We start from the raw sequence: 19,378 nt of genomic DNA, 5'->3' as shown, positions 1-19,378 counted from the left end.
AAGTACGTCTTTTAAGTGTTAGATGTGTGTTGTACATTCCTGATCAGTAACAGTAGGTAAATTTGCTTTTCTAAAAGATTACTGATGCGTTTACCATTTTCAAAAATTCGGTTTGTTAAATTTTTGATACAGCTTTTTTAAAAATTGTGGTAAAGTATAACAAATGCCACTTTAACTGTTTTTGAAATGTAGAATTCTGTGGCATTAATTACATTCAGTGTTATGTACCCATCACCACTATTCCAGAATTTTCCCATCATCCAGATAGAAACTCTGTACCTATGTTTATTTATTTTTGGCTGCACCATGCAGCACACAGGATCTTAGATTGAACCCGTGCCCCCTGCATAGGGAGTGAGAAGTCTTAACCATCTGGCTGCCAGGGAAGGCCTGAAACTCTACCCATTCAGGAGTAACTTCCCACTTTCCTTTCTATAACCCTGGGAACCTCTCATCTACTTTGTCTGTATGAATATATCTGTTCTAAATATTTCATGGGATCACATGTTTTTCTTTGGTGGTTAGCTAGTTTTACTTATTTCCAGGTTTCCTTCACGTCACAGCATACATCAGCACTTCATTTTTATGGCCAAGTAATATTCCTCTATTGTTGCTGTTACAACCACCACCACCACGTTCTGGGCCTCCCTGGTGGCTCAGATGGTCAAGAATCCACCTGCAGTGCAGGAGACCAGGGTGCCATCTCTGGTTCACGACGGTCCCCTGGAGGAGGGCATAGCAACCCAGTCCAGTCCTCTTGCCTAGAGAACCCCCTGGACAGAAGAGCCTGGAGGCCAGGGCCCATGGGCTCACAGAGTCAGACACACTAAGCACAGCGCAGCAAGCCACGTTTCGTTTCTCCAGTCGTGTGTGGATGGACACTTGGGTTGCTTCCACCTCTGGCTATTGTGAATAATGCTGCAGTGAACATTACAAGTATCTGTTTGAGTTCTTTTAGGTATAGATATGAGAGTGAAACTGCTGGATTACATAGTTATTCTGTGGTTAATTTTTGAAGGAACTACCAAACCTTTCCACAGTGGCTGTAACGTTTACATTGCAAGCCATGTGCCAGGGTTCTGACTCCTCTATATCCTCCCCAAGATTTTCCTTTTTCTAATTTAACCATCACTGTAGGTAGGAGATGGTGTCACATTGTTGATTTGATTAGTTTTCCCTAATAACTAATAATGGTTTTTTTTTTTCATGTGCTTATTAAGACATATCTTCTTTGGAGAAATACCTGTTGAAGTCTTTCAACTATTTTTTTCATTGGACTGTTTCTTTTGGTTGAGTTTTAGGAGTTTACATTCTAGATGTTAAGCCTTTATCAGATATATAATTTGCAAATACTTTCTCCAATTCTATAGATTCTTTTCACTTTCTTGATAATGATGACCTCCATGGCTTCTGATGAGAAAACAGGTGTTAATCTCATTGAGAATCCCTTTCACATGAAGTCACTCCTGGGTATTCCCTGGTGGTCCAGTGGTTAGGACTCGGCACTTTCACTGCCAGGGCCTGGGTTTGATCCCTGACCAGGAAACTTAAGATCCCACAAATCATGCAGTGCAGGGGTGGTGGGAGTCACTTTTCCCTTGGTGTTTTCAAGATTTCTCTTTTTGTCACTGTGATTATCACTGATTATAATGTATGGTCTTGTGGACCATTTGAATGTATTTTTCTAGAAACTGCTTACTCTGCCATTTTGCTCATATCACTTGTAGTAAGTACATCATATCACAGACTGTGAGCTCCTTATTGCAAAACTCAGCTTTTAGTTTATCTACCCTTAAAGAAAAACCTGTTTTAAAATCTGGACTTCAGTTATTGTTTTAGGTTTTATAGCTTTTCTGGCTTAAGTTTTATTGAGAATAATTAATGGATGAAGAGTGTTGATTTCACATAGGCTAGAGTAGAAAATATTATACAACGATAGCCCAGAATGCTAACCTGTTTTTCAGGTCACAGGTAAGCTAACCTTTTCTCACCACAAAGAGAAGCATTTATTTCAGTGAGATTGATTGCCTACTTTTATGGGACACCTGTATATAACAAGTGATTCTTTCTTCAAGTTGCTGTTGGACTGTGGTTTGGGAAATGGCAGTACTTCTGAGAGTGGCACAGAGTCTGTAGTAGCCCAGCACAGGATACTGATCTTCTGTCAACTTAAAAGCATGCTGGATATAGTGGAGCATGATCTTCTCAAACCTCATTTACCCTCTGTCACCTACTTGAGATTGGATGGTAGCATACCTCCTGGTCAGAGGCACTCCATTGTTTCACGGTAAGTGTCTTCTGAAACTCATAAATAAGTTATAGTCAGTCTATTACTATTACTTACATAGAAGTTTGCCCACGAGCTACTTTGACTAAATATCTGAAAATGTGTTTTATTATATAATTCAACCCAACTAAATCTTTACCTTTTTAAAATACAGAAGTGCAGAAATGTAATTGAGTAGTTTGTTTAGCTAGGGGGAAAGAACTCTATTAGGAAAGCATCCTTATGGGCATGAAAGAAGTTTAAGGCATCAAAACAGAGAGGTAACTATTTCTCCTTCATCTGTATTTGGTGGTTGGGGTAAGAGGTGGCAAACAGGTGGCTTCACTATGACCTTTATCCTCATCTCTCCATCTGCACTGAGAACAAGACAGAAGCTGGCCGGGCTTGGAAGCAGTCTCTGAGTGCAGTGTTTCTTGTATGTGGTCTGCTTTAGAAATCTCCGTGGTTCACTTTTTAAAATGCAGGCTCCTAGGATCTGTCATGCAGGCTGCTGACTTCAAAGCATTTTTAACAGACATTCCTAAGAGATCTTAAGGCACAAAACAGAGACCTAGGAAGGGACTTAAAACCAAACTCCACCATCAAAGCAGTGTTCTCCTGGGCACTAATGTTTATTATCCACACAGCCTGGGTCTCTTTCAAATAGTAATATCCTTATAGAGTTACTGTAACAAATAATATAAAGCATATAAAGTAAAGCCCGGTGTTTGTCTCAGTCAGTAATAAATAATAGCTTGGTAATAATGTTAGTTTTTCTTTTTCCTAGAAGCTACTAGATGTTGTCAGTATCTTCTAGGACTAGTATGATTTTAGCAACCCTTACCACCCTTCTTCTGCCAACCATCTTCTGCCTTCCCTGACTGATCTGACCTTTTCCCACACTATTCTGTCTCCATATGTTAAAGGTTCATACTTGGGTTTTGTCTTAGTGTTCCATTTTTGAAAATTACTCGAGTACATTTTGCAATTGGACTTAATTGCTAGGTATGAAATTTCTAACATGTTATAGAATACCTTTTTTCTACTACTGAAGATGTTATGTATATTTAAAAGAAGAGTAGTCTCTAGTGGTCACAGACATGGCTGTATCATGGATTTATAAAGCAATGTTCTTATTTGTGCTTTTAATATTTATTAAACTTTTAAGTGTCTATTATTGGAACTTTAGGAAGCAATGTACTAATTTTATTTTTTAATATCTATGTTTTTAGGTTTAACAATGATCCATCCATAGATGTTCTTTTACTTACAACTCATGTTGGTGGCCTGGGGCTTAACTTAACAGGCGCTGATACGGTGGTATTTGTGGAGCATGACTGGAATCCCATGCGTGATCTACAAGCCATGGACCGGGCCCACCGCATTGGGCAGGTAAAAGTCAGCACTCACTGGTGTTAACTGCACACTGGGGATGATACTTCCCCCAAAAGATAAAGTCTTGGTTTGAGTTCCTATTTTTATGTTAATAAGTGTTGTGACATTAGGTAAGTCACTTGATTTTGTTGCACAACTTTCTCACACATTAAATGAGGCGCTTGGGCCAAGAAAACCTGGGATACTAGCCATTCCTAATATTCTGTGATTGCAAACATTTTAAGGTCTTGGGCACAGATTTTTAAAAAACCTGCAATCCTAATTCAGTAGTAGTCAAGTACCTAAACTGCTAAGTCACTTCAGTCATCTCTGACTCTGTGCGACCCCATAGACAGCAGCTCACCAGGCTCCCCCGTCCCTGGGATTCTCCAGGCAAGAACACTGGAGTGGGTTGCCATTTCCTTCTCCAATGCATGAAAGTGAAAAGTGAAAGTGAAGTTGCTCAGTCGTGTCCGACTCCTAGCGACCCCATGGACTGCAGCCTACCAGGCTCCTCTGTCCATAGGATTTGCCAGGCAAGAGTACTGGAGTGGGGTGCCATTGCCTTCCCCCAAGTACCTAAAACAAGCATACAAATCCCTCTGATTTGGTGAATCTCAAAGCTTATCCATTTATTTGTGCTGCTGTTGCTAAGTCGCTTCAGTCATGTCCGACTCTATGCGACCCCATAGACGGCAGCCCACCAGGCTCCCCCGTCCCTGGGATTCTCCAGGCAAGAACACTACAGTTGCTTAACTTCTTTTTCTCATTCAGAAACGTGTGGTTAATGTGTACCGATTGATAACCAGAGGAACACTGGAAGAGAAAATAATGGGTTTGCAGAAATTCAAGATGAACATAGCAAATACTGTTATTAGCCAAGAGAATTCTAGTTTGCAGAGTATGGGGACAGATCAACTCCTTGATCTGTTTACTCTTGATAAGGTAAAGAACTTTTATACAATTTTTATAATTTATAATATATGTGTTCAGACTTCCTGGCAGTACTTGGTAAAAATATTAAAAAGGGCAGCAAAGGTGTTCACTTTAGTATCAACTAGATAACCCTTTGAGGGCATTTTTGATGTCCAGATAAAACTCTCGGATACTAGGGGATGTTTGAAGTTTTGACTTTCTGATTGATGGCTCTAGTGTGCTCCCTGGGTTTTCTTTCCTTAGCTGTCCTTTAGCAGGTAGGAACTATCTCAAGTCAGCTAGACCTGACTCTCCATTCCTTGCCCTGCCTCCTATTAACTAACTGGTGACTCGAAGCAAATTAACTTCTTTGAGCATCTTCAGTCTTGGCAGGATAACAATGCCTATATTACCACAAAGGTATGAAGATAATAGGTATTTTTGCTATTGTGGATGACAGAACTAATAGAAAATAATCATTAGCAAAGAATACACAAGCTGGAAATACTGTCAGTTTAATAATGTAAAACGAATAGGGTTGATTTAAAGTCCTGTGTAGGTTCAGAAAATCAACTGTATACTCAGTATAAATTATGGTAAGAGATGGCTTTATATAATGCAATTAAGCCAGCTATCATAACAGGGTTATCAGGTCCAAATTTTAGAGAAAGTCATTTCCCTCTGTATGTTAAGCCACATTTAGAATATTATGTCTGGGTGTGGCATTTGCAACAGTAACAAATTAGTCCCCAAAAGGTGGCCAGAATGGAGAAAGGTTCCTTAAGCGTGTCATGTAAGATAAGGTAGAGAGAACAAGATCTGTGTAACCTAGAAAAAAGGCTCAAAGAAACATGGATTCCTTCAAATGTATTTTTATTTCATTAGAATATTCTTATGGGTGACTTCTTTCAGCGAGCAGAACTGGGCTCAAGGGGTCTTCCAGGGAAGCAAGAGCTGTTGCCATAAACCATCTTACTAGCAAAATCTGAATATATGAGATCTTGATTATTGTGCTCTGTACTCTGGTTATATAAAAGAGTGTCCTTGTTTTTGGGGTAAAGGGACATAAATAATATCTACAACTTACTCTGAATTGGTTTGGGGAAAGGCTAATGTATATCTAATTTTGTAATATATATACAGGGAGGAAGAATGATAGAGCCCAAAGTGACACAGTTAACAATGAGTTCTTTGCAATGTTCTTAAAATTCTTCTCAAATAAAAAGCATAAAATGGTAAATTATTAGGGCAGTGGAAAATAGAATAGGCTATCTTACGAGATCATTAGCTTCCCCATAGTTGGAAGTGTTTGTTTTCAACTCTGTTGAAAAAGTGCTGTGTTAGAAATAAGTGTGGTATTTTAAAGAAAAATAAAATTTTTGAAATTTTCCATTTTATCTTTCTTCCAATTAAAGGATGGCAAAGCAGAAAAAGCTGACACCTCTACTTCTGGAAAAACAAGTATGAGATCAATTCTTGAAAACCTGAGTGATCTTTGGGATCAAGAGCAATATGATTCAGAGTACAGCCTGGAAAATTTTATGCATTCTCTCAAATAACTATCAAATATTTTAAATGCAGTTGCTGCTAGTTCAGTAACATATCTGCTGATATTCAGCAAATTTCAAAGTTTATGGTGAACTTTTAGCTCAATTTGTAAATAGATCTGAAGAATATTCAGCATAACGCTGGTCCTTGTTTCACTGGGGGGAACAAGTTATTCTCAAACATTTGCACTGTATTAAATTTAAATGTTAATGTGAAAAATGGTTTAAATTTTACACGCTGAATAGCGCAGAGCAGAGGAACCAAACCAGGTTTACATGTGCCGCCATGGGTGTTCTTACAGGGAACGAGCCTCCTATCTTTACATAGTCACACTTTGTACAGGATAATATCCATGAGTACTTTAGTGTTCATGTACATTTTTTCTTTCAAATAGAACTTGTTTTTTATAAATGATTAAAACTAGGGCTTTTTTTTTGTATAAAAGCCTTAATGAGCCATAATTTTAAGGATAAAGACTACAATTATTGGTTACGCTTGGAACATGAGAATCTTAGAATGAATTGAACCAGGCCCTTGCTGGAAACGTTTATATATTTAATGCAGAGGCATAGTGTTTTTCAAATCTTTAACATCATTTTGTCAACTTTTAAAATATTATCAACTATTCTAAATACAAGTAATGTTCTATTTAAGCCTATCATAACATCCTGTTAAGAGGGTGTTTTTTAATTTATCTAAGGGCTAGGATATAGCCAGATTCAGAGAACATATGTACTCAATAGGTTTCAATCATATATATAATATATTTTTTGTAACTATGAACATATACAGTTTTCCAGAAGTAGATTTTACACTGTTTAGAATTTCAAAATCTATGGTGAAAAGACTGTTTATTGTAGTAATGCATGACTGAAGCATAAAAGGGAGAAATGATTCCTTTATATACACAAACATACATAAATACACATATCTATATGCACAGGCATACCTGTCCTGCATCTGAAAAGGTGCTTGGTATTGGCACTAAAATCATGTAGTTATACTGGGCAGCAATAATTGGGCATGAAGCTGATTAGTGTTAGAAAAGTGAGCTCACTAGCAAGGGTGGGTATATGTATATAGATATGCATGTATGTGTATATATATAATTTTATAAATTTCACACATAAATTAATACATGCCTGTGTGCATATAAATATGTATGGATATATTTGTATATACATGTACAGGAAATAGACATCCCCCAGGTTTGTGGCTGGCCATACACATAGGCATCGGTTTAAAAACCATCAGACCTCAGCTGTAAAATAACTTTGTTTAAAGTTATACTGTCCTGCAGCATTTAGACATGGACATGTGTCACATTTCAGTAGCTTTGACAACCATACTGTAACATTAAACATAGCATTCCACAAGAGAATAAAAGAAGATTTAACTGTAAAATATGTGTAACTGTGTGTTATTTGTAGGAAATGATCACTAGAAAAAGCAAAAGATTAATTTAGATACATCCTAAAAAAAAAAAAAAAACATCTTTTTTCTTTCTAAAGGTTATTTTTTTCACTATTGAGAATTTATGTCAAACTCAATAACCAAAAGGAAATTCCTGACTGTACATAGAACATCCATTCTGTATAGCACACAGTAAGCTGTTTGGGAATATATGACCACTTAGAGGCAAAAGTGGGGTGACTATAAGAACATAATAGAAACTACAGAAAAATAAAAAGCACTGTTCCAGATACTCAATCTCAGCACACTCTTACACGTCCTGATTACAGACAGACCCCCCATTTCCCAGAACACTTGCCGGCGGCATCCACACTGACCATAGGAGCGTGTGTTAAGCGCCAGAGTAGACAGTGTGAGGCTGTGAAGCAAAAACCTGAGTTGTGCCAATTAACAGAAGATATTTGCCATCCAGCAAGTCAGTGTCAGACATCAAAAACTGCCTCTTAGGACTTACCTGCTGGTCAGTGGCTGGGAAAACGACAGCTACATGAAGAATGGTGTTAGAACATTCCCTAATACCACAGGCAGAAATAAACTCTGAATGGATTAAAGACCTGAATGTAAGGCCAGACACTATAAAACTCTTAAAGGAACCATAGGCAGAACACTGTAATACAAATCACAGCAAGATCTTTTTTGACCCACTTAAGCATAATGAAAATAAAAACAAAAATAAATAGGACCTAATTACACTTAAAAGCTTTTGCACAGCAAAGGAAACTATAAGACAAAAAGACAACCCTTAGAATGGGAGAAAATATTTGCAAACAAAGCAACTGACAAATGATTAATCTCTAAAATATACAAGCAATTCATGTAGCTCAATATAGGAAAAAAAAAAAAAAAATGGGTGGAAGACCTAAGTTGACATTTTTCCAAAGATGACATACTGATGGCCGACAAACATGAAAAGATGCTCTACACTGCTAATTTTTAGAGAAATGCAAATCAAAACTTCAATGAGGTATCACCTCATACTAGTTTAAATAGTCATCAAAAAATCTACAAACAATGCTGGAGAGGGTAAGGACAGAAGGGAACCTTCTTAGTGGGAGTGTAAATTGACGGAAAACAGTATGGAGGTTAAATTAAAAATAGAACTACCACATGAACCAGCAATCCTATTACTGGGCATATACACAGAGAAAACTAGAATTCAACAAGACACAGGTACGCCAGTGTTCACTGCAACAATATCTACAATAGCCAGGACATGGTAGCAACCTAAATGTCCGTAAACAAAGGAAAGGATAAAGAAGATGTGGTGCATTTATATAATGGTAAATCAGCCATAAAAAAGGGACAAAACTGGGTCATTAGTAGAGACATGGATGGACCTAGAGAGTGTCATGCACGGTGAAGTCAGAAAAACAGATGCTGTATATTAACACATATGTGGAGTCTAGGAAAATGGTACAGATGATCTTATTTGCAAAGCAGAAATAGAGATGTAGAGAATGAATATACAGATACCAAGGAGGAAAGGGGAGGGGAGCACTGGGAGACTGGGATTGACGTATATATGCTACCGATTGCTGCTGTTGTCATTCAGTCGCAAAGTTATGTCTTACTCTTTTGTGACTCCATAAACTGTAGATGGACAGACCCCTCTGTCCATGGGATTTCCCAGGCAAGAATACTGGAATGGGTTGCCATTTCCTCCCGACATCAGGTATCAGACCTGAGTCTCCAGCTGACTGCAGACCAGAAAATTTGTAAATGGATGGTTTGATGTTACTGCAAATAATAATACAAAACAGATCTGGGTGGGAAAAAAATAAAACCAAATGTGTCTCCATCTCCATTTTGGTTCTTGCAGAGCTGGGTAAATGGTGTCATGAGGAGATACGGAACACTGAAAAAGGAACAGATTGGGAAAGGGGAGAGTAGGAAATCAAGAATTATCTTTTGGTTGTTAAATTGAGATCCTTATATCAAAAGTAGAGACGGTGACTTAAAGGAAAGGTCAACCTGAAAATATAAATTTGGGGAAGGCAGTATTTGTAAGACGTGTGGGACCGAATGAGACCTCCTGCAGTATTATTTATATAGTGAAGCACTATACAGCAGGGAAAAATCAATGAGTATACCATGGATAAGTCTCAAAAACTTGAGGTTGAATGCAAAAATAATATGTATAGTCAAGTCTATATATACTAAAAACAGGCAAAAATGAAACACTTATTTGATATATACAAATAAATCACATATATTGTTATTTCACATTTGAAAAATAAAAAACTGAGTGACATTCATATGAACAACACATTGATTATGTCCTACTCTGGTGATGGAAGTAAAGTCCAATGCTGTAAAGAACAATACTGCATAGGAACCTGGAATGTTAGGTCCATGAGTCAAGGTAAATTGTAAGTGGTCAAAGAGGAGATGACATCAAACAGGAGAGTGAACATCGCATTGTAGGAATCAGTGAACTAAAATGGACTGGAATAGGTCAATTTAACTCAGAGGACCATTATATCTACTACTGTGGGCAGGAATCCCTTAGAGGAAATGGAGTAGCCCTCATAATCAACAAGAGGGTCCAAAATGCGGTACTTGGATGCAGTCACAAAAACGACAGAATGATGTCTGTTCGTTCCCAAGACAAACCGTTCAACAATATCACAGTAATCCAAGTCTGTGCCCCAACCAGGCACGCTGAAGAAGCTGAACAGTTCTGTGAAGACCTAAAAGACCTAGAACTAACACACAAAAAAGATGTCCTTTTCATTATAGGGGACTGGAATGCAAAAGTAGGTATCAACAGATACCTGGAGTGACAGGTAAATTTGGCCTTGGAACACAAAATGTAGCAGGGCAAAGACTAATAGAGTTCTGCCGAGAGAACACACTGGTCATAGCAAACACCCTCTTCCAACAACACAGGAGAAGACTCTACACATGGACGTCACCAGATGGTCAATACCAAAATCAGACTGATTATATTCTTTGCAGTCAAAGATGGAGAAACTATATGGTCAGCCAAAACAAGGCCGGGAGCTGGCTGTGACTCAGATCATGAACTCCTTATTGCAAAATTCAGACTTAAATTGAAGAAAATAGGGAAAACCACTAGACCATACAGGTATGACCTAAATCAGATCCCTTAGGATTATAAAGTGGAAGTGACTTAACAGATTCAAGGAATTAGATCTAATAGAGGGCCAGAAGAACTATGGACGAAGGTTTGTGACATTTTACAGGAAGCAGGGATCAACACCATCCCCAAGAAAAAGAAATGCAAAAAGGCAAAATGGTTATCTGAGGAAGCCTTACAAATAGCTGAGAAAATATGAGAAGCGAAAGGCAAAGGAAAAGATATTCCCATTTGGCAACACAGTTCCTTTTGGGAAAGGTAAAAGGAAAGATATACCCATTTGAACGCAGAGTTCCAAAGAATAACAGAGATAAGAAAGCCTTCCTAACTGATCAACACAAAGAAAGAGGAAAACAATAGAATGGGAAAGACTAGAGATCTCTTCAAGAAAATTAGAGATACCAAGGGAACATTTCATGCAAAGATGGGCACAATAAAGGACAGAAATGGCATGGACCTAACAGAAGTAGAAGATATTAAGAAGAGGTGGCAAGAATACACAGAAGAATGATACAATAAAGATCTTCATGACCCAGATAACCATGACAGTGTAATCACTCACCTAAAGCCAGACATCCTGGAATGCGAAGTCAAGTGGGAAGCATCACTATGAACAAAGCTAGTGGAGGTGATGGAATTCCAGTTGAGCTATTTCAAATTCTGAAAGATGATGCTGTGAAAGTGTTGCACTCAATATGGCAGCAAATTTGGAAAACTCAGCAGTGGCCATAGGACTGGAAAAGGTCAGTTTTCATTCCAATCCCAAAGGCAATGCCAAAGAATGTTCAAACTACTGCACAATTGCACTTATCTCACACTCTAGCAAAGTACTGCTCAAAATTCTTCAAGCCAGGCTTCAACAGTAAGTGAACTGTGAACTTCCAGATGTTCAAGCTGGATTCAGAAAAGGCAGAGGAACCAGAGATCAAATTGCCAACATCTGTTGGATCATCGCAAAAGCAAGACAGTTCCATAAAAAAAATTCTACTTCTGCTTTACTGACTATGCCAAAGCCTCTGACTGTGTGGATCACCACAAACTGTGAGAAATTCTTCAAGAGATAGGAATATCAGATCACCTTCCTGCCTCCTGAGAAATCTGTATACAGGTCAAGAAGCAACAATTAGAACTGGACTTGGAACAACACATGGGTTCCAAATCGGGAAAGGAGTACGTCAAGGCTGTTTACCGTCACCCTGCTTATTTAATTTATATGCAGAGTACATCATGCAAAATGCTGGGCTGGGTGAAGCACAAACTGGAATCATGATTGCTGGAAGAAATACCAGTAACCTCAAATATGCAGATGACACCACCCTTATGGCAGAAAGTGAAGAAGAACTAAAGAGCCTCTTGATGAAAGTGAAAGAGGAGAGTGAAAAAGGTGGCATAAAACTCAACACTCAGAAAACTAAGATCAGGGCATCCGGTCCCATCACTTTATGGCAAATAGATGGGGAAACAATGGAAAAAGTGACACACTTTATTTTCTTGGGCTCCAAAATCCCTGCAGATGGTGACTGCAGCCATGAAATTGAAAGATGCTTGCTGCTTGGAAGAAGAGTTATGACCAACCTAGACAGCATATTAAAAAGCAGAGATATTACTTTGCCAACAAAGGTCCGTCTAGTCAAGGCTATGGTTTTTCCAGTGGTCATGTATGGATGTGAGAGTTGGACTGTAAAGAAAGCTGAGCACTGAAGAATTGATGCTTTTGAACTGTGGTGTTGGAGATGACTCTTGAGAGTCCCTTGGACTGCAAGGAGATCCAACTAGTCAATCCTAAAGGATATCAGTCCTGAATATTCACTGGAAGGACTGATGTTGAAGCTGAAACTCCAATACTTCGGCCACCTGATGCAAAGAACCGACTCATTTGAAAAGACCCTGATGCTGGGAAAGATTGAAGGTGAGAGGAGAAGGGGACAATACAGGATGAGATGGTTGGATGGCATCACTGACTGAATGGACGTGAGTTTGAGTAAGCTCCCGGAGTTGGTGATGGACAGGGAGGCCTGGCATGCTGCAGTCCATGGGGTTGCAAAGAGTTGAACACAGCTGAGTGACTGAACTGAACTCTGTACCAAACACAATGGGAGAAGCTTAAAAACCAGTGAGGAAGGAGAGGATACATAAGCCAACAGCTCACACAGTCACATTAACCTTGGAAGTAGACCTCGAGGCAGAAACTATTATTTGGAGTAAAGAGGGGTATCTCATAATGATAAAGTGATTTCAGTTAACCAGGAAGTTAGAACAACTCCAAATTGATATACACCTCAAAATCCATAAAGGACAAATAGACAACTACTTCAAAGGAAATGGACAAGGAATATTAGAGGTCTTAACACACCTCCTTCAGTAGAATAAGCAGACCCTCCCACTCCCAAAATAGGCAGCAGTGTATACGTAATTTGAATAATACAGTTAACAAGCATGACAGCTGACGTAGCTGCAGAATACATTCTTTGGAAGCTTATGTGTAACACTCACCAAAACTGACCATACGCTGAGTCATAATGCAAGTCCCAGCACGTTTTTAAAAAATGAAAATCACATACACAGTGTTTACTTTCTCCACTCCTATTGAAGAGAGTGTAGTATTGGCATAAAGACTGATCAAAAGTATGTTTGAGGCCCTTCCTTGTGTAATATGGCAATAAAAAAAAGAAAGCACACACATCAGAAAATAAGATATACAACTTCTGATTTACAATGATTGTCTATGTAGAAAATTCCAAACAATCTACAAGAAAAGCTACTAGAATTGAGTTCAGGAAGTTCTCAGGATACAAAGTCAACATACAGAAATTAAAATGTATTTCTATACGTTTGGCAATAAAAAACTGGAAATTGAAAATTTTAAACATTTATATGATAGCACTGAAGTCCATAAAACAAGCCTTAGAAAATATTTAAAAGGTTTGTGTGCTGAAAACTACAAAATGCTCATGAAAGAAATAAAGAAGTTCTTAAAAAATAGAGATATACATTACATTCATGGATTCAAAACTGTTAAGATTGCAGTTATCTCCATATAGGTCTATAGGCACAAAGCAATTCCAATCAAAATTCCAGGAGAACATTTTGTAGAAATAAAACAGACTCTAAAATTTATATAGAAAGGCAAAGGAGGGTGTCCCTGGAGGCTCAGTGGTCAGGAATTCGCCTGCTAATGTAGGAGACACATGGGTTCCATCCCTGGTCTGGGAAGATCCCACATGGCGTGGAGCAACTAAGGCCACGAGCCACCAGTACTGAAGCCTCTGTGCCCCAGAGCCCGGGCTCCACAAGAGAAGCCCCTGCAGCGAGAAGCCCAGGCGCTGCACCCAGAGAGCGGCCCCACAGCGAGAGAAGCCTGCGTGCGGTAACAGACCCAGCACAGCCAAAATAAAGCTTAGAAAGGCAAAAGAGCCACAAGGATAAAAAACAACTATGAAAAAGGAAACAGCCGGAAGACTTAAACTGCCAGATTTTAAAGCTTACTGTAAATGTAATCAATAGAGTGTCGTACTGGCATAAAGACAAATTACTGGAACAGAATTGACTGCCTACAAAAAATGACACTAAAATTCTATATAATAAATTACCAATTGATTTTCTACAAAGGTGCTAAAGCAATTCAATGGAGAAGACAATCTTTTCAAAAATTGTGTCCATATGCTAAAAAAAAATCCTCACAACTCCGAACATACCTTACGTCTTGTGCAAAATTTAATTCAAAGTTAATCATGGACAAACATAACAAACCTAAAGCTGATTAACTCCTGCAGAAACAGAAAACATCAGAGAAAAACTCTGTGATGTTGGGTTGGGTGATGCGTTCTTAGAAATGATACCAAAAGCATGATCCATGGAAGAAAAACTAAGTCAAACCTCCCTAGTGGTCCAGTGGTCAGGAGTCTGCCTGCCAACGCAGGGGACCAAGGTTTGAACCTGGTGCGGGAAGATCCAGGTGCCGTGGAGCAACTAAGCCACGTACCACCACCACCACCAAGAGCAGGTCCTAGAGCCCGAGAGCTGCAGCTGCTGAGGGCAACGTGCCCCGGAGCCTGTGTCCTACACCAGGAGAAGCCACCGCAAGGAGAAGCCCGCTCTACGATGAAGAGTAGCCCTTGCTCGCCACGACAAAGACCCAGTGCAGCCAAAAATAATCTTTTTTTAAAAGTTGTGCTTTGGAAAAAATTAAGAACTTCCACGATTTGAAAGACACTAGAAAGAATGAAGAGTCACAGCATGAGAGAAAATACTTCCAAATCACATAACTGATATCAGGCTTATAGCTTGAGCATATCAAGAACACATAAAGAACTTCTAAAACTCAGTAAGCAACCCAATTTAAAAACAAGCAAAAGATCTGAACAGGCACATCACCTAATTAGACACACTGAAGATAAATAAGCGCATGAAAGATGTTGAAGGTCTTTTCCAACAGTGTGTGGTGGTACATCCACTCCAAGTACACCCCTACGAGAAGAAGTCACAATTTTAAAGCCGGACAATACGAACTGTTGATGAAGATGCAGAGCAAAGTGTATGGCCACTTTGGAAAACAGTTTGGCTGTTTTTTAAAAAGGTAAACCAATCCCATTCCGAGTTATATACCTGAGTGTAATGAAAGATGTTCACACAAAAACTTGTACACAAATGTTTATAGCAGCTTTATTTATAATAGACAAAGGGTGCAAACCACACAAATGCCCATTAACTGACAAATGGATACATTTGACAAATGGTATTTTTGGCCATAAAAGTGAATAAAGTACTGATATGTGTGACACTATGGATGAACCCTGAAAACATTTTCCTCAGTGCAAGAGCTCAGTCACAGAGGACCACACAGTACACGATTCCATTCATGCGAGACTTCCAGAAAGGGGAGCTGTACAGGGGAAGACGACTAGTGACTGCTAAGGCTGGGAGAGTGCTATCAGGTGGGCCATAGGGAAGGGGTCGGATTTCTCTGTGAGGAAAATGCTGTAATATTGACTGTGGTGATGGTTGCTGTACCTGTGAATATATAAAAAATAACTGAATTGCACACTTAAAATGGGTTAACTATATATGAATTTTATCTCAAAAAATTGTTTTTGGGTTTCTTTGGCCATACCACATGGCATATGGGATCTTAGTTCCCAGACCAGGGGTCACACCCATGCCTCCGGCAGTGGAAGCATGGATTTTTAACCACAGGACTGCAGGGAAGTCCAAAAACTTTTTTAAAAGATAGTTTCTAGGGAAACCCAAAGGAAAGAGGAGAGACAAAAACAAGAACCCTAGTGGAAACTGAAGCCACCAGCACCTACAACTACAGCAAACACTAAACAGAGCCCAGTTCAGTTCAGTCACTCAGTCGTGTCTGACTCTGCAACCCCATGAATCGCAGCACGCCAGGCCTCCCTGTCCATCACCACCTCCCGGAGTTCACTCAGACTCACGTCCATCGAGTCAGTGATGCCATCCAGCCATCTCATCCTCTGTCGTCCCCTTCTCCTCCTGCCCCCAATCCCTCCCAGCATCAGAGTCTTTTCCAATGAGTCAACACTTCGCATGAGGTGGCCAAAGGACTGGAGTTTCAGCTTTAGCATCATTCCTTCCAAAGAAATCCCAGGGCTGATCTCCTTTAGAATGGACCGGTTGGATCTCCTTACAGTCCAAGGGACTCTCAAGAGTCTTCTCCAACACCACAGTTCAAGAGCATCAAATCTTTGGTGCTCAGCTTTCTTTATAGTCCAACTCTCACATCCATACATGACTACTGGAAAAACCATAACCTTGATTAGACGGACCTTTGTTAACAAAGTAATGTCTCTACTTTTTAATATGCTGTCTAGGTTGGTCATAACTTTCCTTCCAAGGAGTAAGCATCTTTTAATTTCATGGCTGCAGTCACCATCTGCAGTGATTTTGGAGCCCCTCCCCAAAATAAAATCAGCCAGTGTTTCCACTCAAATAGATAAAATCTGACAGTAAAGGCTTATTTACCTATTTCCCAATATGTCATGTGCAGCTTTCAACAAAAAATTACAGATAAGAAATGACACAATTTGGAGACAAAGCAAGCATCATTATCAGACTTTGGAATCATCATATTATAAATTTAATGGCCACACTGCTGCTGCTTAGCTGCTCAGTCATGTCCGACTCTTTGCAACCTCACAGACTGTGTAGCTGGCCAAGCTCCTCTGTCAATGAGATTTCCCAGGCAAGAATACTGGAGTGGGTTGCCATTCCTTTTTCCAGGGATCTTCCCAACCCAGGGATCAAACTCAGGTCTCCTGCATTGCAGGCAGATTCTTTGCCATCTGAGCGACCAGGGAAGCCCAGTGGCCATAGTACCCAAAGCAATTATATATTTAATGAGATTCCTATCAAATTATCCATAACATTTTCCACAGAACTAGAATAAATAATCCTAAAATTTATGTGGGACATAAAAGATCCAGAATTGCCAAAACAATCCTGAGGAAAAAGAGCAAAGCAGGAGGCATAACCCTCCCAGACTTCAGAAAATACTGCAAAGCTACAGTAATCAAACCAGCGTGGCACTGGCACAAGAACAGACATATAGATCATGGAACAGAACAGAGAGCTCAGAAACAGACAGCCCACACACCTGCAGTCCATTAATCTTCAACAAAGGAGGCAAAAATACACAACAGAGAAAAGACAGTCTTTTCAGCAAAGGAGGCAAGAACATACCTTGGAGAAAAGACAGTATTTTCAGCAATCTGTTGGGAAAGTTGGACAGCTGCATGCAAACCAATGAAATTAGAACACGCCCCCATGCCATACACAAAACTAAACTCAAAATGGCTTAAAGACTTACACGTAAGACCTGACACCATAAAACCCTTATAAGAGAACATAGGCAAAACACTCTCTAACATAAATTGTACCAATGTTTCCTTAGGTCAGTTTCCCAAAGCAATAGAAATAAACGCAAAAATAAACAAATAGAACCTAGTCAAACTTACAAGCCTTTGCACAGCAAAGAAAACCATAAACAAAATGAAAAGATAACCCAAAGGAAAGAGGGGGGACAAAGACAAGGATACTAGAGGAAACTGAAGCCGCTGACACTACAACAAACATGGAAGGGCGCCCAACAGCCAGCCAGACAGAAACCTTATGCTAAAAGGCCTGTTCATCTACTTCCCTGGGAGAAAATATTTAAATGATGTGACCAACAGGGTTCAATTTTCAAAATACACAAACAGCTCATATAACTCAGTAACAACACACACACACACACAAAACCAACTGAAAAATGGGTGGAGTTCTCTGGTGGTCTGGTGGTTAAGGATCCACCTGCTAATGCAGCGAGCATGGGTTTGATCCCTGGTCTGGGAAGACAACGCATGCCTCCGGGCACTGAGCCCGTGCGCCGCGACTGCTAAAGCCCATGCACCTTAAAGCCCATGCTCGGCAACAGGAGAAACCACCATAGGGAGAGGCCTGGGCACCGAAACTAGAGAGTGGGCCTGCTCACCAGAACCAAAGAAAGCCCAAGCACAGCAACAAAGACCCAGCACCACCAAAATAAATAAATGAATAAAATAATACTTTTTTGAAAAAAGAACTAAAAAAATAGTCTACAAAAACGCTGGACAGGGTGTGGAGAAAAAGAGAACCCTCTTATACCGTTTAGTCACTCATCTGTGTCCCAACTCTGCAAACCTCTGGACTGTACAGCCCCTCAGGCTCCTCTGTCCATAGGATTTTTCAGGCAAGAATCCTGGAGTCGGTTGTTGCCATTTCCTACTCCAGGGGATCTACCTGACCCAGGGATTGACCCACATCTCCTGTTTCCTGTACTGCTGGTGGATTCTTTACCTGCTGAGCCAAATGTAAATTGGTGTAGCCACTATGGAAAACAGCAAGGAGTTTTCCTCAAAAAATAGGAGTTGCTATATGATCCAGCAATCCCATTCCTAGGCATATACTAAGACAAAACTATAATCTGAAAAGATAATGCGCCCCTATGTTAACAGCCCCCTTCATGGATCACAGCCTTGTGGTGAAGGGGCTTGCCAACTCAGTGAAGCTATGAGCCATGCCTGGCAGGGCCACCCAAGACAGATGGGTCACACTGAAGAGCTCTGACAAAGCGTGGTCCACTGGAGAAGGAAATGGCAATCCACTGCAGTGTTCTTACCTGGAGAACCCCACGGACAGCGTGAAACAACACAAAGCTATGACGTCAGAAGATGAGCCCCCCAGGTCGGAAAGTGTCCAATATGCTCTGGGGAAGAGTGGAGGGCAATTAAAGCTCCAGAAAGAATGAAGTGGCTGGGCCAAAATGGAAACAATACCCAGCATCACCGGCTCAGTGGACATGGACCTGAGCAAACTCCAGGAGACGGTGGTGAACAGAGGAGCCGAGCCTGCTAAAGTGCATGGGGTCGTAGAGTCAGACGTGACTTAGCGACTGAGCAACGCCAACAAATGTTCATAGCAATACTGCTTTCAACACCAAGACACGGAAACAACCTATATTATTTGGACGAATGTCCATTGACAGGTGATGGATGAAGAAAATGTGGTACATCGAGACAGTGGACACTGTTCAGTCATAAAAGAGGACGCAGTAATGCCATCTGCAGCGGCACAGAAGGATCTCGAGATGAGCACTCTGAGCGAGGTCACGCACAGTCAAATACCGTTAAGACAGCACTCGTGTGGAATTAAAAAACACAAAT

General features: G+C 40.0%; 1 protein-coding gene across 1 annotated transcript in view; it reads left to right on the top strand.

The window, feature by feature from the left end:
* BTAF1 (B-TFIID TATA-box binding protein associated factor 1) overlaps nucleotides 1-6,547 on the top strand; it is an 87,020-nt gene extending 80,473 nt beyond the window's left edge. The window contains exons 35-38 of the mRNA XM_005905292.2: nucleotides 2,076-2,287; nucleotides 3,499-3,658; nucleotides 4,415-4,585; nucleotides 5,971-6,547. Of these exons, the coding sequence (XP_005905354.1) occupies nucleotides 2,076-2,287; nucleotides 3,499-3,658; nucleotides 4,415-4,585; nucleotides 5,971-6,114 (687 nt within the window). The 3' untranslated portion in view covers nucleotides 6,115-6,547. The remainder of the gene's footprint in view (nucleotides 1-2,075; nucleotides 2,288-3,498; nucleotides 3,659-4,414; nucleotides 4,586-5,970) is intronic.
* The last annotated feature ends 12,831 nt before the right edge of the window (nucleotides 6,548-19,378 follow it).

Source organism: Bos mutus, chromosome 26 (assembly GCF_027580195.1).
Source record: "Bos mutus isolate GX-2022 chromosome 26, NWIPB_WYAK_1.1, whole genome shotgun sequence".
Classification (NCBI taxonomy): Eukaryota; Metazoa; Chordata; class Mammalia; order Artiodactyla; family Bovidae; genus Bos; species Bos mutus.
Note: the sequence above shows the minus strand (reverse complement) of the source record. Positions and strands in the feature narration are given on the sequence as shown.